Below are 26,212 nucleotides of genomic sequence, written 5' to 3' on the forward strand. Positions count from 1 at the left end.
CTTAAAAATCATAGAATTGCAAACAGAACAAAAGAGGAATGAAAAATATATATGGCATGAAATCCAGCACTCAACTGACAAAAACTAAAGATGAGGAAACCAGCATGATCCAGTCTTTCCTGGTGAAGGTAATGTGTTTTGAGTCAACCTAGTGTCAACTGAAAGCACATACACATTACCACTGCTGTCACAAAATAAAACCATATCATTTATTACTTATCCCACATGATTCACATGTCACTGTAAATGAAAAGAACAAAAACCCTAAATTAAATGCTTGTAGAATTATAATGATCAAGTTGGACCCAGGAGAACAACTGAAAAAGTATACATCTCAGGGCAGGTAGGTAGGTCAATGGCTAGAGAACCAGGCTGGAGACAAGAAGTCCTGGGTTCAAGAGGTTCTTAGCTGAGTGACCCTGGGCAAATCACTTGACCCCACTTGCCTAGCCCTAACCATTTATCTGCCTTGGAACCAATATTTAGTATGGGTTCCAAGATGGAAGGTATGGGTTTTTTAAAAAAGAAAAAAAATCTATGTCTCTCTCCTCCTAGCAGAGATGGATTGGTGTGGATTATTGAATTTGTTTTCAGCTATAGTTGATAGATTGGTTGATTTTGCTAAACTCTTTTTCTCTTTGATTTTTATTCTGTTACAAAGGATAGTTATATGGGTATGAGAGGGGAGGGATATATTTGGAAATGAAAGTGATAGAAAAACAAAAGATAACAATAAAAATATTTTTGAAAATGACATCTGGTGTTTAAAAAAGCTGACGTGATCCTAGGCTGACATGATAGCTTTAAGTATTTGGGAGGCCATCATGTTGATTGTCAGGTTTTGTTTTGTTTTGTTTTGTTTGGATTGTCCATACCCTTCGATAGAAAATTTTTTTGGCCTGTATCTCGAATATGTTTGCATGTATTATTTATAAGTTATAGATAGTATATATGTACTATACATACTATGTATATATGTACTATACTAATAATCAAGGACATTTTTAAAAGTTGAGATGAAGTTGAAGTAGCATTTGGTTTAGCCCCTAGAATTTACTAAGCAGAGCAGTCACATGGTTGAAAGTTATCTAGTTGTATGGAGGATAGATTAAAGTGGGGAGAAATTTAAGGCAGGGAAACCAATGGAAAGCAATAGTCCAGGTAAGAAATGATGGAGGGCCTGAACGAACAGATATGGGAGATGATGTGGAATGAGAAGACAAGATGTGATGGCTAGTTAGATGTTTGGGGTGAATGAGAGTAAGGATGAAAGATGACACTCGGGTTATTGACTAGGTGGCTGGTAGTGTTCAGGATAGGAATGGAAATTCAGAAGGGTTAGGGATGGTGGGGAGAAACTAATGAAACAGGAAATTTAGATCATAGCCTATCTCTGCATGTTCATCCTATGAGATTCAAAATCTGTCCCACCCAAAGTGAGGGAGATTGGAGTGGGCTTTTATTCACAAATCACTTTTCCATTACTCAGTACTTCAGTATTCAGAGCCCACCTTCTGAAGTTTTTCTTCTACAGCCACCAAGTATTCTAGGATAGAGGAAGGAGTACCCAGTTAGTGTTGAGGTTATCACTGCCCTAAAAGGAAAAAGAGTTTGGGTTAGGATAGATATTGGGGGGGGGGTGGTTGTATGACCAACAAGCCATAACCCCAAGGGCTCTAGTCTCTAATTTGGAGACCACTGATATAGATAGGGATTAGACTTTTGTTTGGCTCCACAGGGCAAGAAGTGGAATCGAGTGCCTCAGGAGATTAATGAGGTCCTGGATGTAGAGTATTTTATAGATAAGGAAATCAAAGCCAGCATCCTACTGATAGTAAAGTAGCAAAACTCAGATCTGAACCTGTTTTCATCATACTCACTCTAGGTTTCCTCTCACTAGCGGGCTTCAAGCAAAGTCATATTATAGTAGGATGATGCTAGATGACCTCAAAGGTCCCTTCCAACTCTGAAATTAGATCATATGTTTATTGAATTAATCCAGATCGGTCTTTTAAGTGATCAATGGTTTGGTGACTGATTGCGCTATGTGGTGGTGATGAGTAGTAAATGGCCTGGCCCCCTTTTCCTGCCAGATCAGTGCTACTGTCCTGGTGAAGGAACTACATGTTCCTTTTGCAGTTTTCTCAGAATGCAGACTCTTGTAAAAATTCTGAAATGACTACTTCTGAATGTTAAAACTTACCATGCTTTGTTTTATCTTACTGGGATAGTACAGTTTTGTTCTCTGTAAAGGCTTGCACTTAGAATTTGGGATAGTGGCATTAGAACTCTTCTCTTTTTCTCTATCAATGCGTAGCATCTTATCTTTCATGGCCTTTTTCCAAATAGCAGATTGCTCAGCTCCATGAACTTTATTGCTGGATGGTGTTCAGGACCTGCACATTCGGAGCTTATAATTGTGTGAAAGGGCTTTGAATCTAAATGGTTAGCCAACTCCTTGTTTGGGTGACATTCTGTTCTTTTTTAAATTAATAGGTTTTTTTCCTCTGAAGGATCCATTGACTGTTCCCAAACCCCACCTGTGGCATTTATTTTGTTATTGTTTCTATGGCTTTTTAAACCAGAGCACATTTTGGTAATACAGTTACTTTGGATACAATTTTAATTCTATATCTAGACAGGTTTTTAAGTTTTATTTCATTATTTTTCCAATAACATAAAAACAAATTTTAATATTTATTTTTAAGTTTTGAATTCTCTTCCTTTTCTTCCCCTTTCCTTGAGAAGGCAAGCAACTTTGATATAGATTATACATGTGTGGTCATGCAAAACATTCCCATGTTAGCCATGTCACAAAAGAAAAGACTGCCCTCCTCCCCCCCCCAAAAAAACAAGAAAAACAAGAAAAATGAAGTGTTTTTGAAATGTGCTTCAATCCACATTCAGACTCTATCAGTTCTTTCACCAGAGTTTACATAGCATTTTTCTTCTTAAGTACTTTGGAATTATCTTAGATCATTTTACTGCTGAGAATAACTTAAATATCCTTCATAGTTGATCATTGTCTAATATTTCTGCTACTGTATACAGTATTCTGGTTCTGCTCACTTCCTTTTTCATCAGTTCATATAAGTCTTTCCAGGTTTTTCTGAAATCCTACTGCTCTTCATCCTTTATAGCACAATAATATTCCATCAGAATCATATGCCACATATATGATTATAATGGAAAACTATCATACCGTGAGAAATGATGGACAAGATGAGTTCAGAAAAACCTGGAAAGACTTTATGAACTGATGCAAAGTGAAGCAAGCAAAACCAAGAGAACAGTGTCTATGGTAACATACATTGTATGATGATCAAATGTGAAGGACTAAACTATTGTGAGCAAAACAAGCTTCCAAGATAATCCCAAGGAACTCATTATTTTTTAAAAATGCCATCCACAGCCAAAGAGGGAACTATTGGAGTCTGATTGCACATCAAAGCGTACCATCTTTCATTTTTATTTCCTATGTAAGTTTTTTATTATATGTGTGACATGTCTTTTTATTGTGTATATGATATATGTCTCCATATGGAAATACAAAAATATACAGTGCATGAAGGCACTAGTATAACATATATCACACTATATTTACCACTTCTCAGGGAGGCAGAGAAGGGAGGGAAAGAATCTGAATCACAAAATGCCAGAAAGCAATTGTCAAAAATTGTTTCTACATGTAATTGGGAAAAAACCTTAATTTAAAAAAAAATCACATACCACAACTTGTTCAGCCATTCTCCAATTGATGGGCATTCCCTCAATTTCCAATTCTTTGCCACCACTATAAAGAGCTGCTATAAATATTTTTAAACATTTATTAATATTCATTTTTAACATGGTTACATGATTTATGCTCCTACTTTCCCCTTCCCCCTCGGAGCTCCCCCCACCCATGGCCGATGCACATTTCCACTGGTTTTAACATGTGTCATTGATCAAGACCTATTTCCAAATTGTTGATAGTTGCATTGGTGTGGTAGTTTTGAGTCTACATCCCCAATCATGTCTGCCTCAACCCATGTGTTCAAGCAGTTGTTTTTCTTATATGTTTCCTCTCCTGCAGTCCTTCCTCTGAATGTGGGTAGCATTCTTTACCATAAATCCCTCAGAACTGTCCTGTGTCATTGCATTGCTGCCAGTACAGAAGTCCATTACATTCTATTTTACCACAGTGTATCAGTCTGTGTGTACAATGTTCTTCTGGCTCTGCTCCTTTCACTCTGCATCAATTCCTGGAGGTCTTTTCAGTTCACATGGAATTCCTCCAGTTTATTATTCCTTTGAGCACAATAGTATTCCATCACCAACATATACCACAGTTTGTTCAGCCATTCCCCAATTGAGGGGCATACCCTCATTTTCCAGTTTTTTGCCACCACAAAAAGCGCAGCTATAAATATTTTTGTACAGGTCTGTTTATCTACGATTTCTTTGGGGGTACGACCCCAACAATGGTATGGCTGGATCAAAGGGCAGGCATTCTTTTATAGCCCTTTAAGCATAGTTCCAAATTGTCATCCAGAATGGTTGGATCAGTTCACAACTCCACCAGCAATGCATTAATGTCCCAATTTTGCCACATCCCCTCCAACATTCATTGCGGAGCATTTTTTTATATGATTATAGATGGCTTTGATTTCTTCTTCTGAAAACTGCCTGTTCATATCCTTTGACCATTTATCAAAGGGAATCAATCACTCATATTCTTATAAAGTTGACTAGATTCTCTATATATCTGAAAATTGAAGCCCTTACCAGAGAAATTTGCTGTACATTTAGGCAGTTTTAAATGTATATTATGAGCTCCTTGGCCACTGGAGAGATTGATCTTGCAGTCATTTTACTCAGGGAAACCAGGATAAAGAATGCATGTTATCCCTTTTAGGACAGGTAGTTGGATAAGCTGTCTATTGAGTTAATCCATCAGTTTGTAGATCTTAGGGAGGCCCTGCAGTTGGACAGTGAGCTGGGCCCACTGATGAATTAAAGGAGGCAAGTGCATTAGCTAGCACTGGGGAGACTTCACAGGTCTTTCAATGAGCCTTGACTCTTTGTTCCAGTAGCCTGTTTTAAACCCATATCCTCTCAGTGATGCCAGATTTGAGCTAACCAGAAGTAAAATGTGTTGCCTTAAGAGCCAGTATACTCCTTCCTAAAAGCTTTCCAGCAGAAATACTAGATGATCGCTTATCAGTCGTGTTGTAGATGGAATTTTGTGGTTGAACTAGATGATTTTTTTAGGTCTATTCCAACTCTGAAATTATTTAATTGGTTGAATTATGAAGTATGGCTGGTGAAATGGACTACAATAATCTCAAAGGAATAAAAATTACAAGGTGACCCAAGGACAAATGAAAATCAATCAGCAAAAATATATAAAGTGCCACTTACACTATGCTAGGATTTGGGTATGTGGAGAAAAAGGGGTAAACATTCCTTCCCCTCAAGGTGCTTACATTTTATCAGTGAAGACAACATATACATATATCATACAAGATACAAGGTAAACAGAATTGGGAAGAAACTAGCAACTGAGAACGTGGAAAGGGCTCTTATATAAGGTGGTGCTTGAGTTCAGTTGTGAAGATGGGAACATGAAGAAATGGAAGGAAAGAACATTCCAAGCATGGGAAAAAGGCCTGTGCAGAGGTGCAGCAAGAGCTGTGGTGGCTATAAGTAGTCTGATTGCAACTTATAGCCTATTTGACCCAGAGAAATTATATGAAATAAAATCAAAGATACAGATAGTCTGAAAAGAAAGTGGGTAGGCCATGTAGCAAGTAGATGAGTGCTGCTTTGGTGTCCATGAAAATATTGAAAGCCTTAAAAGGAGGACTCCAATATAGTGTATCAATCCTCTATGGAGGATTTGTGGAAGGATATGAATGAGAATCCTCCAGGATCATGTCCATCTTTCCCCACAAATTTCCTTTCTGCCCAGTTTCTTGTTACAATCTAGAGTACCACCATCTTCTGAGTTTCCCAGAGCTCACAACCTTGGTGTCATTCTCATTCTCATTAACCCCATATATCCAATCTTTTTCCTAATTTCATAGTTTTTACCTTCACAGCTTCGCTTATATGCATCCTCTTTCTGTTTCTACAGCCACTGCCCTGATAGAGGCCCTAATCACCTCTTACCTGGACTATTGCAATAAGCTTGCTTTTTAAAAAAATCCATACCTTCTGTTTTAGAATTAATACTATGAATTGGTTCTATGGCAGAAGAGCAAAAAGGGCTAGACAATGAGGCTTAAGTGACTTGCCTTGGATCACACAACTAGGAAGTGTCTGAGGTCATATTTGAATCCAGGATCTCCCATCTCTAGGTCTGGCTCTGTCCACTGAACCACCTAGATGCCCCTCTCCGTTTTTTTTACAGTCTTTTTACTTTATGCCCTTCCATACACTCTATGATCTAGCTACACTGGCCTCTCATTTCCTTGCACACAACTCTCCAGCTGAGTGTATTTGCAGTAGCTGACCCTTATACCTGGAATTCTCCCCCTTTTTCACTTCCCAACATCTTTGGCTTCTTTTATTGCTCAGCTCAAATCTTTCCTACTTGTAAGAAGTCTTCTATCTTCTTTTCCTCTGTGATTACTTTGTAGAGAAGGTGGGGGCCTTCCTTGTTAGAGGGCATTTTCTCACTTAAGAGACCCTCTGGAAATTATAGGTCTAGTCCCAATCCTTATCTTTTAACATCCCTTTGGAAAGAATCTGGAAAACTTCTAAAAGTTACAGAATAGGTGCTTTCAGATTCACTGCTGTTCCATCTTGATCTTGAGCAAACTGAACATGTTAAACTCAAATTGTTGAAAATTAAGCACTAGGAACAGAGTCCAGCCAAAATTCTTGTCCTGTGGCCAGTGGGTTCTGTGAAAGACCAGTGGTTTCCTCAGCCTCTATCCATTTGGCAGTGCAACCAAGAAAGACAAGGAGGAAATTAGGGTAGATGCAGGTAACTGCCTGTAAGGTACCCTTTCATAGGTAAGGGATAAATAGATCAGTGAAGGCTTGAAGGTCTTTGCCCTTCTCTAAATAACCACAAAATTTTGGTGGTCTCTAGCAAGCTCCAAAATCAGAGCTGCTTACTTTGGATTTCATCTGACCTCAAAGGATTGGGGCACTTGCTACTGTCATGTCTGACTGCCTTGATGAAACTTGATTCTTAAGACTCCCTTCCATCTTAACACCAATCTAGCACTCATTGGGTTTTGCCTTTTACCCCAGAAGGTGGAGACAGAGAACATTGAACATAAAGGAGAAACTAAATTTGACTTCAGATAACATCTGTTATTTTCCTCCTGTAGAAAAAGGATTATGGAATGTCAATCTATTTTGGTTGCATCAACAAGGAAAATCTTAGTTTATGGAAGATTTGGAGAGTAGCTGTTGGCTTTCCAGTTACTGATTCTTCCTACATACACACACACGCACATGCGCGCACACACACGTTATACTATATATTCAATTCTGTAAATATATGTAGCCCTACAAGTGGCTAAAAAATTGCCAGACTTACTTACACAGCTTTCTGCCAGAGGCATGAGTGGGTGCATAGAGAACAACACTGTAGTTGTTCTTGAATACTCTTGGAAGTATTTTGAAGTTTGTGGTGGTGGCACCAGGATATTGACAAGCTGGAATACATCTAAGAAGGCAACCAAGATGGAAAGGGAATTTGAAATTTGAAACCAGTGCAGTCAGATGAGTTGAAAGAACTGAGGGCATTTAGCCATGAGAAGAGAAGGCTTAGAAAGGACAAATATTTGAAGGGTCCTCAAAAAGAAGAAAGATTAGTTATTTAGCTTGGCTTCAGAGGATTGAACTAGTGCGTATGGGGAGAGGCCATGAGGAAACCAATTTTGACTCAGTGTAAGGAAGAAATTCTGAACAATTCCAACTGTCCGCATATAGAATGGGTAGGCTTCCTTGGAAGGTAGTATATTTCCCCCACACTGGAAATTTTCCAGTAGAGGTTTGATGGCTGCATGGCATAGGCTTTAAAGGTTGTCTAATACAATCCTGTCTTTTTGTAGTTGAAAAGCCTGAGGCCCAGGGAGGGGAAACAAGTTGTCCGGAGGTCATGTAGGTAGTATGATTGAGATAGAATTTGAACTCCCACCTCTGATGCCAAATCTAGTGCTTTTCCCACAATGCCTCTTTGTAATGTTATTTTCAGAATACAATGAATATTTCAGAAAGGTGTTAGAAGAGAAGGCTAGGTTGCTCAGTGGATAGAGAGCCACACCTAGATATAGGAAGTCCTGGATTCAAATATGACCTCAGACACTTCCTAGCTGTGTAATCCTGGGCAAGTCACTTAACCCCCCCATTGCCTAGTCCTTACTGCTCTTTATTGGAACTAATACTTGGTATTGATTCTAAGACAGAAGGTAAAGGTCTCAAAAAAAAAGAAGAGGAAGAAAGGTGTGAGATTGGATTATAGATTCCTCATCTAGAGCCAAAGGGATCTTTAAAGGTCATCAGCTGAGGCTCAGGGTAGTGGTAGAACTGGAATTCAGTCTCTGGTTCTGCGGTTCTTGAATTTAGTCCCCTTCACAATGTGCTTCCCAGCTTCTATTGTCCTTTCTAGCTCTCACTTACATTAAGAAGACTTGAGTTAATGGTTTTTGATCATTAGATATTTCAATTGTACTCAGGTCCTTCTTCTTCCATAAGATTGGTTAAGGTTAAAATAGTTCTAAAGTTGTCTCAGGAAAGGCTTTTGAATTCGTCTCGTGGCCTCTGTTTTATTAAAGGTTCCGTGTACTATATAGGACTGATCATGGAGGGCTCACTTAATTGAAACAGTGATACTTTCAGGAGTCTTGGCTCCAGGAAGCATAAAGCCTGTCTGTTCTGATTGGTCATGCTCTTTTGGTTGGCCATAAAAGAACAAGCTAGTGGAGATTCAAGCTAATGTCTGGTGGCTGAAAGAAGAAAGAATTGCCCCTGAGAAAGAAGTACTTGGGGGGAAAAGGAGAGCCTTTGGGGGAGGGGAAGTCAAGGGGAGAACTCCCTCCCTCCCCGCCCCCCCCAAGCACTTTTTGTTGATTCAGTAGACATTTGTCTTCAACCAACAAGAAGTCTGTTCTGATTGGTTGAGGAAACTTGGGCCATAACTGGGATGCCCATAGATATGAAGCCAGTGGACATTAGAGCTACTCTCTGGTGGCAGAGAGAAGAGAGACACCTCTGAAAAGGAACTAGGGGGTGCCCTTGGCCTTTGTGTACCACCTCTGCCCCACACCAGAGAAAGATCATTGTTTTGGATGTTTTGATTATTATTGCCTGAGAAAGAAGTGACCATCTGGGAGAGGGGTGGATGTGAGTACCGCAGCAGAGCAAATGGCAAGATGCCTGAACTGGCCAGAGTCTGGGACCAGCTAATTTGAGAGTGTTGTCAAGGACTAATTCTTCTGTTCCAGGGCAGCTCTAACTTAGCCCCAGAGCTGGGTCAGAGGGTAACTAGCTCCTGTGAAAATATGATCTCCAAATTGCTTGGATCTTATAATTTGGGAAAATAAAACTTTAAAAAAAAAAGAAAGAAAGAAAGAAAATATGATTTCACATCCTACCACTAGCTAATGGTTTAGTTCTTTCTCCTTCCAAACAGTCTTTACCCTGGAACGGAAAGGATGGCCTGCTTTTAATTTCATTTCTTTGATCATTCTCCCTTATAGCCCAGACCAAAAGTCAAGGCTCCTGTTTGAGCTAAGTCTTGAAGGAAGCCAGAGATTTTAAGGGATAGCATTTCAGGCATAGGGAACCACCAGTGCAAAGTTAGAGACAGGATATGTGTAGAGGACAGCAAGGAATCCCAGAAAGACGGGGAGGAACCAGCTTTCAGTTCTGCACCAAGGAATTTATATTTGATTCTATGGGTAATAGGGAACTCTCAAAATATATTGAATAAGGGGGAGGGGGTATGACATGGTCATATTGGTATTTTAGGAAAATCATATTGGCAGCTGTGTGGAGGGATGGATTTGAATAGAAAAAGAGAAGAGGAGGGAGGGCAATTTAGAGGCTATTGCAATAGTCCAAGTCAGATGATAAAGAGTCCCACTAGGTTGTTAGCTGTATAAGTGAAGGACCTCTGATAAAGAGATAGGTAGCTGTGGAGAAAGAAATGACAAGATTTGGCAACTGCTTGCATATGTGGGGTGTCTTTTACAAGATCATTTCCTCATCATAAGGCTTTCCTTTTTTGATCTTGGTTTCTTTTTCTAATCTGAGAAGGGAAAAGATGGTTTTTGACAGCCACACCTGCATGTTTACAAATATGAAGAATACACAGTGAAAATACACTTAGCAGCTTGAAATGGCCCAGACATTGTGCAAGGAGGGAGTTTTCAGTCATTGTTGACATTATTACTGTTTCTGGTCATTGGGGCTGAGAGCCTGAAGAAGCAGTATATTTGCATATTCTGACTTTGCAGAGTTAATTTCTTTTAAAATAAAATTTATTTGGTATCTTTTGTTTTTATGTTATTGTTAAGTTCTTTCAGTTATGTCCTACTCTTTGTGACCTCATTTGGGGTTTTCTTGGCAGACATCCTAGAGCAGTTTGCCATTTCCTTCTTTAGCTCATTTTACAGAGAAAGAAACTGAGGCAAACAGGATTAAGCAACTTGCCCACGCTCACACAACTAGGAAGGATCTGAGGCCAAATTTGAACTAAGGAAGAGGAGTCTTCCTGAGTCCAGGCATGATACTCTACCCCCTGCAGCATCACCTTGCTGCCCTTGGCCTCTTTTTAGGGCATTCATTATTGTCATCACTGCCCTTCACGTTAAGCACCAAGAGAAAAAGGAAAAAAACATCCTTGTAACAAACAAAATTAAGCAAAATTAATCCCCACAGTAGCCATATCCAGAAATGTCTCTATCTTGTGACCATCACATCTCTGTCAGAAGATAGTGTGCTTCGTTATAGATCCTTTGGAGACATGGCTGGCCATTGCCTTGTGCAGAAAGGTATTTTTCTTTACAATATTACTGATCTCATGAAATTGTCCTTCTGGTCCTGCTTACTTCACTTTGCATCAGTTCATAAAATCCAGGATTCCTGGGAAATCGTCTTTCCTCCTTCCTTGTTGCACATTAATATTTCACTACATTCATGTTTAGCCATTCCCTAGTCATCTTAAGAGCCGCTCAAAATGCCCCCATACATTCTATTCTGGTTTCTTGCTTTTCTTCCCTCCCCTTTTTTAATACCATTTGCAGATCAGAAAGTTTGTTTTTCTTATGACTATTTGTTCCCCAGTATTATCTTCCCTCTTATCTCCTCCCTCCACCCTATCCCCACTTGGTTGCCTGTTGAGTTTGATGCATTTCTACTCCAAACTCTGTGTGTATATGTTTAATCCTCCTTTGCCCATCCCAGAGGAGATGTCTTCTGATGCCTACTCCGCCAAACCCTTCCCTAATGTTTGTACACTCTTCTTCTCATGTACTCATTTATAGGTATTTGATGTATGAGGTAAGTATGAAGAAGGAGTTGAGTATGACACTAAGGTCATGTCATGAGCATGGGTGACTGGGCGGATGGTGGTACCCTTAACAGTAAAAGGGAAGTATGGAAGAGGGGAGGGTTTGAGGGAGAAAGATAATGAGTTCAGTTTGGGGCATGTCAAGTTTTAAGATGTCTACAGGACATCCACTTTGAGATGGCAACTGGCAATGTAAAACTTAAAGGCATAGTGAGGTTAGAGATGGATAAATAGATCCGAGAATTAGCTGCCTAAAGATGATAATTGAATCCTTGGGTACTGAGGAGATCATGAAGAGAGAGAGAGAGAGAGAAGAGGAACAAGGACAGATCCTTAGGGGACTTTTTAATCTTTAAAAAAAAATGCATTTCTGATGCCTTTTGTCTTTGCTGCACCTTCATTTTGGTAGAAGGATCCTCAGGGGAAAAAACAAAACCCTTCCCTCGTGACAAAGAGAAATAATGAAGAAAAATCCGGAACATTGACCACACTTGACAATGTATGAAAACATTCTATCCTAGCAGACCCCTACCTTTTGCCATGAGGAGGGAAGGAGGTTTTGGTATCTTTTCTCTGAGTTTTTCAGTTACTCAGAATTTTACTCCTTTTTAGTGGATTTGACATTTTCATTGTTGTCATCATATTTTACGGAACTTTTGATTGCCTGTTTCATTCTGCTTGAGCTTTTATAAATTTTCCCACGTTTTCTCAGAAGTCCTCATATTTGTTAACAATGTATTAATTGTTAATAATACCCCATTATTTTATTCACCTTTTCAACATTCCCCAATTGCTGGGTACCTGCTTTGTTTCTACTTCTTTTCTACCAAAAGTGCTATTATTAATATTTTGATATATTTAAGACATGTGTTTCTATCTTTGACTTCCTTGAGCTATATGGCCAGTAAGGGGATCACTAGATCAAAGGGCATAAGCAATAGTAACTTTAGTTGCAGAGTTCCTGATTGCTTTCCAGAAGATTGGACCAATTCATGACCCCAGCACATTACTCTGCTATAAAAAATGATGAAGTCTGGGCAGTTAGGTGGCTCAGTGGATAGAGCACCAGGCCTGGAGACCAGATTTCCTGTTTCAAATATGACCTCAAGATACTTCCTAGCCATATAACTCTGGGCTAGTCACTTTACCCTCATTGCCTATCCCTTACTGCTCTTCTGCCTTAGAACCAATATTGGTTCTAAGATGGAAGGTAAGGGTTTTAAAAAAAAAATAATGATGATGGGAGAAACTTGGGTAGACTTGTATGAACTGATACAGTGTAAGGTGAGCAGAATCAGGTGAACAATTTATACAGTAACAATATTTTAAAGACAAACAGCTTTGAAAGACTTAGGTAGCATGCTATCCACCTCCTGATAGACGAAAGATTCCAAGTGCACATTGAAACATCTATTTTATTGGACATGGCCAATGTGGAACTTTTGTGTTGTTTGGCTATACATGTTCATAACGGGTTCTCAATTGAGGGGAAAGGAAGATGAAAAGGTAGATATTTATTTTTGCTGGTGGGGGGTGGGGCTGGTTATCTTCATTAAAAACCAAAAAGGAAGAAAACAGAGAGGAAAGGAGTGATCAACAGTATCAAATGCTCCAGGTGTTAAGAAAAGGGCCATGAAATCTGCAGTAGACAGAACAAGTCAGGATGTGGGCCAAGCAGCCTTTTGGTGTAACTGCTTGTTCATCATGTTCCACCACTATCTGGACCAAATAAATTTTCTGCTTCTGTCAGGGTTACCCTCACTCTGAACTGCCAAGTTAGCCCTGAGGTGAGTGTGTGGCAGTATTTTGTTCCTACTCTTTAATCACTTCCTACCCACATTATTTGCAGACTGGCCTCTGTCCCACTTATTCTTATGTGAATACCTCCTTTGCCCCATGAACACTTGGCAAATGTTGCAAAACTTGCTTATTAGGTGAGTCAGGCCACTGTTAGAGTAACTTTAATCTCTGCCATGTTTTGAGGGAAGGGGGACAGTCATTCAGTCAAGAAACATTTATTAAGCAGTATGTTAAACACTGGTGATCCAAAAAAAGGTCTCTCTTCTCAGGGAGCTCACCATCTAATGGGGGAAATAACATGAAAACAACTCAGTCAGGAAACATTGATGAAACTCCTACTATGTGCCAGGCATTGTCCTAAGTGCTAGGGATACAAAAAGATGCCAAAGGCAGCCCCTGCCTTAAAGGAACTCATAATCTAATAGGGGAATACTGCCCCAAAAAAGCTAAAAGGGAGAGGGGGTACCCAAAGAATGCTTCCATGGAGGCACTGGATCAAAGGATAGGTACATCGAGAGTGAGGAGTCCAGGAGAACTACTAGTTTGTCAGCCTGAGGAACTGGGAAGATAATATTTTTTTCTACAATAATAGGGAAGGTAGGAGGACTGAGAGTTAAGGAAGAAAGACAGTGAATTTAAAATGTCTACTGGCCATCCAATTTGAGATCTGAAAGACAGTTGAAGATGCCAGGGGAGGTTAGGAGAGAGGTTAGGGCTGGATAAGTAGTTTGAGAATTATTAGCATAGGAGAAAATTCCCCCTCCTTCTGTTGATTCCTTGGGAACGAATGAGATCACCAAGTGAAGTAGTATAGAGTTCTGAGGACAGGCCTGTTGGAACACCCTTCATTAATAGACATGACTTCACCCAGAAGGTTGGAGAAGGCTGGGGGAATTTTCTCCTGGTGGCAGCAATCACTTTACCTAGGGGTGGATTTGCTTTTGATTTGTGTGAGCTGTTTGTTTTTGAAGCATAGGCCTTTTCTTGTACCTACTAAAGAATTGGGAATGGAAAACTATTGTGGCTGACCACAGAGAAGAATGAACTCCAGAAGCAAAAACTGTAGACTCTTCTAAGATTTTTTTTTTTTTTTTTTGCATAGAGACACACATACACACTCCTCTCTCTTGTTCTTAATCTTTCCAGTGTGATATGAACCAAGGTGGGAGATCTGGGGAGGCATTGGTTCTGTTTGTTGATTAATGCAGGGAAGGATCCTGCTACTCCCAAGGTAAACAATCAGAATTTATTTCATGCTAAAAGCAGAAGGATGGGAGCGTTCTAGATAAATTTTCTAAGTATCATAGATTACTGGAAATGAAAATTGCTGATAATTTAATATATCTGAGAGAGAATAGTCATATGTTGGACGTTTATGGGAGAGATACAAGTATAAAGTGCAGAATTCAGCTGAGGCAAACACCTTCTGGAATTCTCTGTGGCCAGTCCTCTTCCATGTTGGTGATGTGGTGGGGTTGGGGGGAGCCAACTAAATTGATACTTAAATTTGGAATTTGCTGGGGTGGGGGGGAGGGTCTCTTTTAACTGCCTCTCTAAAATCCTAGAGGAACCAGTCCCTTCTTGGCTCTCAGCTCTAGCTCTAAACCTATTATCTTTCTCTATCAGGGATTTAGATAACTCTTGGATTTCTGCCCTAGGCCTTGCTAACTACAGTATTGGTGTTTTCTGCTGGGCCTTTGGTCACACTACTGTGGCATCTTTGACAAGCATCATATACCAGTAAGAGTATTGAGGCCACCACAAGGCTTTTGTTTTCATCAAAGCTCTATGGTGCAGAGGGATGCTTCTGGACTTTGGCTTTGTTTTAAGCCTCAAGTCTGCTACGGATCACAGTGGCGTGAAATTGGGCTAAAGGAGCATTTCCATTTTGAACTGCATTTTCTAGTTCTGGACATTTTCATAGAATTATCTGCAAAAAAAAAAAACACCTTTTTAGATTGCTTCTTGTTAGAATCTAGTAACAGAATTTATTTGGCCTGTTTTATCTTTGGCAGCATTTTTGCTATAATGAAAGCTGTATTGAATAATCCATTGGACATTTTGGGGAAAATATTTGGTATTTTCCTTTTAATGATGAATCAGTTTCCTGGATGCTAGGCCATGATGACATTTTAGTCTGATGTGGAGAAAACCAATAGAATGAACACATTATATTCTGTTACATACCCTGAAGCATTCTTGACCCCAGGGTCCCATTTCCTTCTTGGGATAGCCATAGTAGAAGTAGACCAGTCAGGGTACACTGTTAAACTTGACTGTTTTCCTTTGTTACAAGGATGTGGGGGGAGTGGGGTTGGCTTGTAAGGAGTCTAGGATTGGGAAATGACTATGTTATGTAAAACAAAAACAAGAAACCAAAAAGGGTGAGGGGGACACCAGGAAAGAAAGAAGTTACATTCTAGGACTAGTTCCATCCTGCCCACTACTCTTTCAACTCTCCTCTAGTTGATCTCTTTTTGCTTCCCTCTATCATTGTGGCTTCTAGATATCCTTTTGATAAGAGATTAAAACTTGGTTTCCTTTTTTTTCCTTTCTTAGCCGCTCATTTGCTACTGAAATTCCAGTTCTACCAAATTGGAAAATAGTCATCCCACCATATTAAAGAAAGCCTCCTCTTCAAGAAAATGACCTCAGTGGGAAACAATTGTTGCCCTTCCCCCATTTCTCTTCTCTAATAGGGACAGTAGATGGCTTTGTCAATATAGCTTCTCTCAACAACTCATCCCCTGGGTTGTTTGATTATTGACCAGTGTCACAGAATTCTAGGTGCTGATTATCTGCTTTTTCTAACCTACTAGGCTATTTGACTTGATTTAAAGGAGATAATTCCTCATGTCCTCCGTTTAAAGAATTTGGGTAGCTGCCCCCCCCCATAGAAACTCCCAGGATTATGTAATGGAAGATGGTGATTCCCCCAACAACTCCTATTTCTTCCAACCTGCCGTGGAATTTCTGGTCTAGTTTGGATTTGTTTTGTCGACAATGTTGATGAACGTTGAGTTTTAATCATTTGAAAACTTTAACTTACGTTGTTTGGCATCAGTTAGGATGTCTGTCCCCTGGTCATTTATATTTCCCATTAATTAAACTCTGCTCCGTCCCTAGCTTCAGCCAAGAAGGTTACAGGTTCCAAGAGCTACTGAGATAGCAGCAGTAGGGCTGGCAGCTGAGGAGGATGGCCTGTCAGAAGCTGGCTGGCTGGCTCACTGGTGAGGATTTTGTAAACACGGGGAGAGAGAGGTAGGTCAGGCATCGCTGAGCATGAAAGCAGAGGAATGAGAAGAAGGGGAGACAGGGGGTTAGCAGAGATGCTTCTGCCCTTGAACTGAGCTGGAGGGATGGAACAGGTAAATCAGTAATTTGGGAAGTTAGCCTGGCTTCCTATTGAGACAGAAGAATAGCCTTCATCAAGTAACTAGGGAGTCCTTGATTTGGATCTGGTGTGTCGTCCTCAGGGAAGAATGTAGGTATACAGCTGCAGTGGGAGTTAAACCAAATCCCTCTCTTCCTCTCCCAGCCCTCCATTGTGTGTCAACCTCTAGCAGCGTTGGTGGCTGCTGAAGAGAGCATTTTCCCTCTTCCCCTGCAGGCCACCCTACTGAATGTGTTTTCTCAGCAGTCTCCAGTGACACCCTCATGACCAAATTCCAGTCTTTTCTCCATCTTTATTCTACTTCAGTAATGTTTCCCCTGGCTTCCCTTGGCATTTGTCACTGAATTTTTCTGCTCTCCTCTCAGCTCTCTAAGCAAGCATACCCCCTTTCTCTCTTCCATTCTACCCATGCCCTCTGCTGATGTGTCCTTTATGGTGTTGACCTCAGCTTTTTTCTCTCTGTGTTCCCTCCCTTTGTACATTCACCTGTTCTCCTGATCTTAGTGATCACCTGGGATCAAAGGGCTGAGAGCTGGAAAGGGACATCTTGTAAGATCAGAGATTTAGAATTGGAAGGAACTCGCCCTCTCATTTTTCACAGGAAGAAAACAAGTATAGAAAAAAGGAAAGGCTTTTCTCAGCAGAATCAGCATGAGAACCCAGGGCCTTTGAGAACTACACCCAGTGAGTGTTCTTCCCACCACATCCCATTCCCTGCCTTCCAAATTTTTATTCAGTGCAGCATGTCTGCCTGCCTAATCAATCCCCTGAGACTCAGTCTACCATTTTTGCTGCCCCTGGAAAGCTTCCCTGACTAGTCTTCTAGCACCTCATATTCCACACATCTCAAACTGAACCCATTACAGGATTCCTAAACCTGTTCCTCTTCTTGACTAGCTACTTTTCCTTGCCATGATATCACTATCTTTCCAGCCATTTAGTCTGGAAACTGTTAAGAGTCCCTTTTCCCTTACATCCAGCTATTTACATCCAGATTGGCTAATTACATTTCCATTCTCTTTTAAATCCATTCCCTCCTCTTCTTTTCCATAGCCATCACCTCTTTATTGTCTCTTGTCAGGACTATTTCCTGTCATCCACCCCACTCCCCAACTTCACACAGCTACCAAACCTTCAGTAGTTTCCTGGAACCTGCTGAATAAAACCCACACTCAGCCTATCATTCAGGGCCCATCTTGGTCTGTCTACATTATACTTTTTAACTGTATCTTCTATTACTACCACTCCAGTCAAAGTACACTGTTCTCTTTCACAATTATACCCCAAACTTCTTTACCTCTGTGGCTTTGTTCACACCATTCCTTATATTTAGAAACCAGAATCGTAGAATTGATATAAATATATGAATCATAGACTTTATATAAATTCATGAACCCTAGAATTTATATAAATACATAAATCTTAGAATTTATTTAAATGTATAAATCATGGAATCTATATGAATATAAATGTGCAAATTCTAGAATTTGTATAAATACATAAACTCTAGGATTTTTGTAAATAATAGAAATAAATAAATCATAGAATTCATATAAAGACATAAATCACAAAATTTATCTAAATACCTAAAACTTTTCATTTATATGAATTTATCTAAATACCTAAAACTTTTCATTTACATAAACCATAGGATGTATATACACATAAATCATTGAATTTCTATAAGTCATAGAATCAGAAATATAAAAATATAAATCTTAGGCCTTATAAATCATAGAATTTACTGCTTTAAGAGCCATTAGAGATAAGGCAACCGACCCAGAAATGTTAAGTGATTGCCCAAGATCACACAGGTAATAAGTATCAATGCCAGAACTGGAACCAGGTCCTCTGCCTCCAAATCCAATGTTCTTCCATCATGCCACACTGGCCTTTAGCCTAAAACTCTTTAGGGCCTACCTGAAATGACACTTCCATTCTGTTGCTGAAGTCAGAAGCTCTCTTTCCCCCTTTTCACACTTACCATATTATTATTTTGCATCATAATTGCATCCAAGTCCTATCTCCCCTCCTTCTTGCTAATTTGTAAGTACCTTGTGGGCAAAAATTTTGTTTTACTAATGAATTATCCTTGTCTCACACCCAGAATAGATGGCTTGTTGATTTTCCTCCTTCATCCCTGGAATAAACAAATTGACTGTACCACAGAAAAGACACCACGGTAACTCTTAATTAGCATGTTCTTTGCTCCGTGCCTGGGTTCATTTGAGTCTGCTGGGATTTTCCAGGCTGAATTCCAGTTCCAGCTTATCTTCTCTTGTACTGTGCAAATTATAGAGATAAGGTTTCTTCAGTGGGGAGCCCTTTTTGCCTGGAGATTCTAGGAGGATAGGCCTAGGACTTTAGGAAGTATTTATCATTGCATTCCTTATTTACATAATTTCCTTTTATTAGTGCTGAAAAGGACTTACTGATAAGAGAACTAGATTTCTCTTACCCTTTTTTTTTTTTTTTTTTGGAGCTCAGAAAATTTTTTTTTTCTGCTCAAAGTAGGAGCTCCCACCTCTTCTAATCAATAGTTGGGGAATTTTATTTTCATGAACTAAAGAAGATTGAAATGGCCATGGTACAGGCATATTTTTCTTTTTACATTATTTTTGTTGTTGTTAATGAAGGAGCCAATTAATGGCATTTTTTCCCCCTTGATTTGATATACCTTCTCTTTGACTGCCCCCTTTTTTCACTGTTTTGGTGAAGAAAATCTACTCTTTCCAGGGTAGGGGATGGCCCATTCCCTAACCTCTGCTTTAATAAAACTACATAATACCTCAGTGATTTAGGATTTGGGACATTTTGTGAGTCCCAAGGCAGATCAGAGAATCCTTAGGAGATGTTCTTCCTAAGCTGCTGTAGCCAAAAATGGTAGCTCTCTGGCCAAATTGATAATGGCCTCCCTTCTCCAGATTTCACTGGACTGGACTCTTTTGGATAACAGACACAGTCCAAATCCTTACCATCTTGGGAAGATCTACCATACTTGTTATTTGTCGGTATGATCTGAGTCTCAGTTTTACTTCCATGTTACATAGCCAAAAAGCATCAGCAGAGGACTTCAGTAGAGAATTAGAGAATGCACAGAATAAGATTGATTGGATTTCAAGCCCATAAACACTGCATTTGTATCAAGATTTGTATATGAGATCCCATTGTTTTTTGTCTCTGCTCTACTTTGCCTGAGATAACACTGTACTTTCAAAGGTTCAGCTCATTCCAAAGTACCAGACATGAACATGGGGCCAAAGCAGCTAAGGAAAGTCTGTTATAGCCCAATTGGTTAGCTCAGTGGTGAAGATTCACAAAATCCCATGGAGTAGCTTCTTTTTTTCTCCCTCATTATTTAATTTATTTTTTTAGAATATTTTTCCATGGGTACATGATTCATGTTCTCTCCCTCTCCTCTTCCTTCCCCCATCCCAGAGCTGACAAGCAATTCCACTGGTTTATATATGTCTTATTACTCAAAACCTATTTCCATATTACTCATTTTTGTAATAGGGTAATCTTTTAAAATCACAACCCCCAACCATATACCCATGTAACCAAGTGATAGATCATATGTTTTTCTTCTGCATTTCTACTCTGATAGCTCTTTCTATAGATGTGGATAGCATTCTTTTTTTTTCCTAAATTCCATGAGATTGTTCTTGATCATTGCATTGCTATTAGTAGCAGAGTCTATCATATTTGATAGTCCCACAATGTTTCAGTTACTATGTACGATGTTCTCCTGGTTCTGCTCATTTCACTCCGCATCAGTTCATGGAGGTCTGTCTAGTTCATATAGAAATCAAACAGTTCATCATTCCTTATAGCACAATAGTATTCCATCATCATCATCATATAACCCAATTTGTTCAGCCATTCCTCAATTGATGGACACCCCCTCGTTTTTATGGAGTAGTTTCTATTGAAGAATGGGAATAGATAAGATGAAGCTACATACAGCTTGTGTGTTGAATCCCAAACTCTGCTGTGACTTTTGCCCATATGTAAAATCAATGTTACTAGCATAAACCTTTATTTCAACTTCTTCCCTATTCTCCTAAAAAAGTAATTGCTCTTACCTAGAAGGGAGATATCTCCCTGACCATGGATTCAATTGGAGCTAACGAATATAACCACTCTGGTTTGAAGAGTTCAGGTGTTACTTCTTCAAGGTAGAGCTACTGAACAGAAAGCTTTGAATGGTGATGATGAAAATTACTCACTCAGTAAACATAAAATAATTAACAGAGAGAAGACATTAGAATTGAGTGTTGGGGAAGGCTTCGTGCAGAAGATGGGGTTTTAGTTAGGTCTTAAAGGAAGCCAGTAGACAGAGGTGAAAGGAGAGAGTATTCCAGGCATAGAGGACAGCCAGAGAAAAGCTGAGAGATGGATGTCTGTGGAACATCCAGAATGCTAGTGTTACTATCCTGGACCAAAGAGTAAGGTATGAGAAAACTGGAAAGGTAGGAGGAGCTAGGTTATGAAGGGCTTTGAATGCCAAGCAGAGGATTTTGTATTTGATCCTGGAGGTGATAGGGAACCACACATGGGAGTTAATTACATTTACTATACAATTCCTTGGTTCAGTATCACTAAACCCTTATCAGATAAATTTGACACAAAGTTTTTTTTCATGTGACCACTCCTTTTTATTCTAGGTGCAATAATTTTATTTGTGCCAGAGCATTTTTGTAATCAAAGTTTTCTGTTTTATCTTTTGTAATTGCCTCTGTCCTGTGTTTGGGTGAGAATACATCTTTTATACATTCTTTTATACATTGTCCTGAGAGATATAGGATCTGTTCCTCTTCTAATTTTTTCATAGCATGACCTTTAATATTAAGGTAATGCACCCATGTAGAACGTATTATGGAATAGAGTGTAAGGTTTCTAAACCTAATTTCTGCCAGACTGCTTTTCAGCTCTTTCCTGCAGGTTTTCATCAAATAGGGAGTTCTTTCCTAAGTAATTTATGTTTCCCATTTTACGGAACACTAGATTATTGATTTCCATTGTTTTGGATTCTTCCGTGTCTAGTCTGTTCCGTTGATCTATCTGTGTATTCTTTAACCAGTAGCAGATGATTTTGTTGACTGCTGCTTTATAATATAGCTGAAAGTCTTAGAAATGCTATTTTCCCATTCATTTTCTCTACTTCTTTTCATCATTTCCCTTGATATTTTAGGTCTTTTGTTTTTCCAAATGAATTTTGTCATTATTGAGTTCTGTAAACTATCCCCTTGATAATTCAATTGGTGTAACATTGAAACTGTAAATTAACTTTGGGAAAATTGTTCTTTTTTCTTATTGGCCTGGCTCAGTCATGACTGCTGACTATTCTTCCAGATATGTAAGCTGAGTTCATTTTCATTCAGGGAGCTCAACCCAGGCCCCAAATATGATTTTACTGTTTTTCTAAATGTCCAAGCAAGAGAAGCATCTCAACTGAGTAACTGATAGTGAAAGTGACAAATTCCAATAATATTTACTAAGGAATTCCGAAAATAAAGCTTTATTTACAGATTATATCTATATGTAGATGTATGTTTAGTGTTTTTGTATATCTTTGTATAAAAAATATCAACATCAGAGGCAGCTAGATGGCACAATTATAATGCACTAAAAGCCTCTTTCTAGTTTTGTTTTGTTTTGTTTTTTAGAGATGGATTTTCCCAGCAAAAGAAAACATGTGACTGGCCAAAGCACTGTACAGTTTCTCAAATGTGACCCTTCCTGCTCTCTTCCTCCTGTTCAAGTCTGGGCCCAAACCAACACATAACTCACTTTCTTGCTATTTTCTACATACATGTACTTGTAATTAAAGCTTTTCTGTTGTGTTGAGTTTTAGCAGGTCGGTTTTTTGCCAAATGGTTCCATTTGGTTGAAAATCCTCAGCATAGCTCTAAGTCTCTACCTGTTCATTCTTGGAAGTCCAACTCTGCCAACTTTCACACCTTTCAAATATCATCAGTGGCCTAAGGTATCTTCACCAGGCATTCATGTTTAAGTGATCTGCATTAGTGTTTTCATATTCATGGATATGAAAGGGAATTCTAAAGAAGTAAAATATAACCTCTTAATAGCAGTCTTGCTTTGAGAGATATCATAGGGTTCTTGCAATTAGGAAGCAGGTTTAAATTATGTTCTGAATTGTGTTGAAGTGCTAACTCTAGTCCATTCACTACCCAGCATTAGAGGGCAAGGCTCCCTTTAAAAAGTACTGAGACAGAAACTAAACCAAGAGGGCAGTTCTTAACAGAGGAAGAGACAAATGGTTGCCCTTAATGTGCTGAACTGTAGCAGGATGTGCTGTCTCTCTGGTCCCAAGAAGATATGGGAATGAAGGATGGCCCTCTGTCTTACCTTGAGACTAGAGAAATGGACAGTTAGCAAAGAGCTATGAGATAGAGGCAGCCAGGTAGCATAGTGGATAGAGTGTCAGGCCTGGAGTCAAGTGGGACCTGGGTTCAAATCTGGCGTCAGACACTTCCTAGCTGGGTGACCCTGGGTAAGTCTCTTAACCCCGATTGCCCGGTCCTTACTTACTGCTCTTCTGTCTTAGAATTGATACTAAGATAGAAGGAAAAGGGTTTAAACAAACAAACAAACAAAAAGATATGAGACAGCAGGTTTTAGAGGGGATCCAATTTTGTTGTTGTTTCTTCTCTAAGTTTCTCTTAGCCCAAATCGTGTTTGTGCTCTTTTGGTCTAGCTTGGTCTAGGCTGGACTTGCCAGTTGTAAAGCAGAGAAATGGCACCAGTTTTTTCCATAATCCCTGTACTACTTTGGAATCATGTCACCAATCTTTCTTCAGTTAAATCAAAGTTTTAAGCAATAGGTTGGGACCTCACTGATGAGGCCCGACCCAAAGATGGGTGTCCACAGGGTAGAGTCCAACTCTAAGGAAAAAAAAACTCTTCAATTCCCAATATCTAGGGAAGCGATGTTTGTGCCCAGCAGGGAAAAGTGTACTATTTGCTTAGTACTGAAACACTGGAGTTTCACATACCAGCAGAAAATGTAACATCACGTCACATGGGTGCCTGTTGACTCATTCAGCAAAATGAAACCAAAGGAAAGGCCAGTTTTTCCCTTACTTAGGGTATTATCATTAAGGCAGCCAGGACCCAGTATCATTTCCTTCCAACCTCTACCACTATTCTGGGTAGACTTTTTTTGAGTACTGGACTTCTCTCTTTTTTTGGTACCAAAGATACCACAGGGCAGAGCTTAATTCTTGCTGGAAATGTTCTTCTCAGAGATAGAAACTTGAATTCCATTTTTAATTGGACCCAGTCTTGATGGGTATGTCTCACACTTAGAAACCAAGTACAGCAGACTTTGGGGTACAAACCTGCAACCTGAAGCAGACTACTGTCTGCTGTTTTCCATTTGAGAGTACCTCCCTATCTGGCAGCCCAAGGCTTCCCAATAAGCTAAATGCTGTCTGCCTCAGACCAACCTCTGAATGTTCTTGGAAGCCAAACTAACTGCCTTGGTCCCCTACTTCCTCCAAACCCTTATGATAAGAATTTATGGATTGTCAAGTGAGTGGCAAGGTGACATAGAAGGGGAGAGTGCATGGCTTGGAATCAGAAAGACCTGGGTTCAGATTTCACCCCTGGCACTTCTTAGCCTCTGGACAAGGCCCTTATCTTTTCCATGCCTCAAGAAAACTTCCTAAACCTGTATCTACTAAGTCATGGATTGGGATCCACATTACTGAGTTGAGGGGTGGGGTTCCCACAATAATGAAATCACAGATTCTTCAAGTAATAGTTGTGATCATTGCTGCAGCATGGTGGGAAACCATCCTCGGACTGAGGCCTCCATTTTCATGGATCGCTTAGCCATCAAGGAAGAGCAGAAATAGTCAAGGAAAGGGGATTATTGTATTGGGGAAAATATATCTTGAATTTTGGTTAGAGTCGCAGAGTTCTTGGGCGGTCCCCAATGTTTAGCATTCTGCAAGTTGTGATATTCTTTGTGATACTTAAATGATTATTTAATACTTCAGGGAAGAACAGTCTGAAGACCAAGACCTCCAGGGCCTCAGAGATAAACCCCTGAAGTTCAGAAAGTTGAAGAGGGATAAAAAGGAAGAGAAGGAAGGAAAACATGAATTCCCACAGCCATCATCACACCAGTCTGCCGAACCAGCAGAGGCAGGAAAAGCAGAAACATCAGAAGAGGCTGGGTCAGCCCCTGCTGCACCTGAAGCTTCAGCTTCCCCTAAACAACGGCGTTCTATCATCCGAGACCGGGGGCCCATGTATGATGATCCCACACTACCAGAGGGCTGGACGAGAAAACTGAAGCAGAGGAAATCAGGCCGTTCTGCTGGGAAGTACGATGTCTATTTGATCAAGTGAGTAAGAACAAGAATGAGAAGGGGACAGGTGGGTGGAGGGATTAGAAACAGATGGTCACAAGCTGACAGGAATGGCCTCTGAGTGGCCTGCCTTTCTTGACTCTCCATCTGTAGTTTGACAATCTTCTCCTTTGCATCCTATGAAGTAGCAGTTGCTACTTGCAGGTAGCCCAGATCTCCCACTATATTCCAGTAGCACCCATTCTTTAACTCCAAGGAGTATAATAGGCTGTAACTCCTTGACCAGCATCCAGTAGGCCACCCACAGGAGTCACCTTTCTTATAAACTGTTTTGTTTCAAAATACCATGTGGGTGAGTAACAAGAAAAGAATAATATGAAGAATAAAATAGGAATTTATTTTAACTAGAAAGGAGTTTTGGTTCTTTATCGGTCTTAAGGCATGATCCTTTATCAAGCTACTTGCCCAACAGAAGCTGAAAAACATTAACCTTTCACATGAGCAGGACGTTGCTTTGGTAGAATGTGACCCAGGCTACTTTAGAAGGACTTGTGTTTGGAGGAAGAGCTAATGAGTCTTCCCATTATAAGCATCCTATGAACACCCAAGGACCTGGTCCGCCAGCCAGGTTGTCCTTCAAGCTGTGACAAATAGGCAAGTGTCCCCCAAGTTGAGGTGAGCCTTATAAAGATTCTGGAAAGTTGATGGTTAGTATGAGAATTCTTCAGAAGGCTACCAGACAAAAACTGACCATTCCTCCCCTCCCTTCCATGGAGTCATGCCATTTAGTGCTTGAAAAGATTTTTGGCTAGTGTCAGAATAGGTTTCTAGGCTGCTCTCACACTTCATCAGGTGTGGTTTTAAATGATGGCACTTCTCTAGTTATTATTGAGTCCAGTCCTAATAGAGTTCAAGCTTAAGAACTATTTCTAGACTTTTAGTCCCTTTAAACACAAAATGGTTGTCTTTATTTAAAGTATCCAATTTGATTTCCCAGTTGGAGGCAATATCATTTTTATTTCCCCAGAGATGTATGTTTTCCATAGTGAAAACATTACCCTGGGATCTGGATGGTAGGACTCATGCTGCTTTAATGCAGCCCAAGTTCCCACTATGCTGATGCTCGATTTATTTTAGATGGTCCCAGTTGTTCTGGTTAGC

At 39.8% G+C, this 26,212-nt stretch overlaps 1 protein-coding gene across 1 annotated transcript in view; it reads left to right on the forward strand.

Moving 5' to 3' along the window:
* The window catches only part of MECP2 (methyl-CpG binding protein 2), a 90,718-nt gene that overhangs the window by 52,781 nt on the left and 11,725 nt on the right, over window positions 1-26,212 (forward strand). Inside the window, exon 2 of the mRNA XM_044682780.1 lies at window positions 24,737-25,087. Within this exon, the coding sequence (XP_044538715.1) occupies window positions 24,737-25,087 (351 nt within the window). The remainder of the gene's footprint in view (window positions 1-24,736; window positions 25,088-26,212) is intronic.

This window comes from Gracilinanus agilis, chromosome X, assembly GCF_016433145.1.
Source record: "Gracilinanus agilis isolate LMUSP501 chromosome X, AgileGrace, whole genome shotgun sequence".
Classification (NCBI taxonomy): Eukaryota; Metazoa; Chordata; class Mammalia; order Didelphimorphia; family Didelphidae; genus Gracilinanus; species Gracilinanus agilis.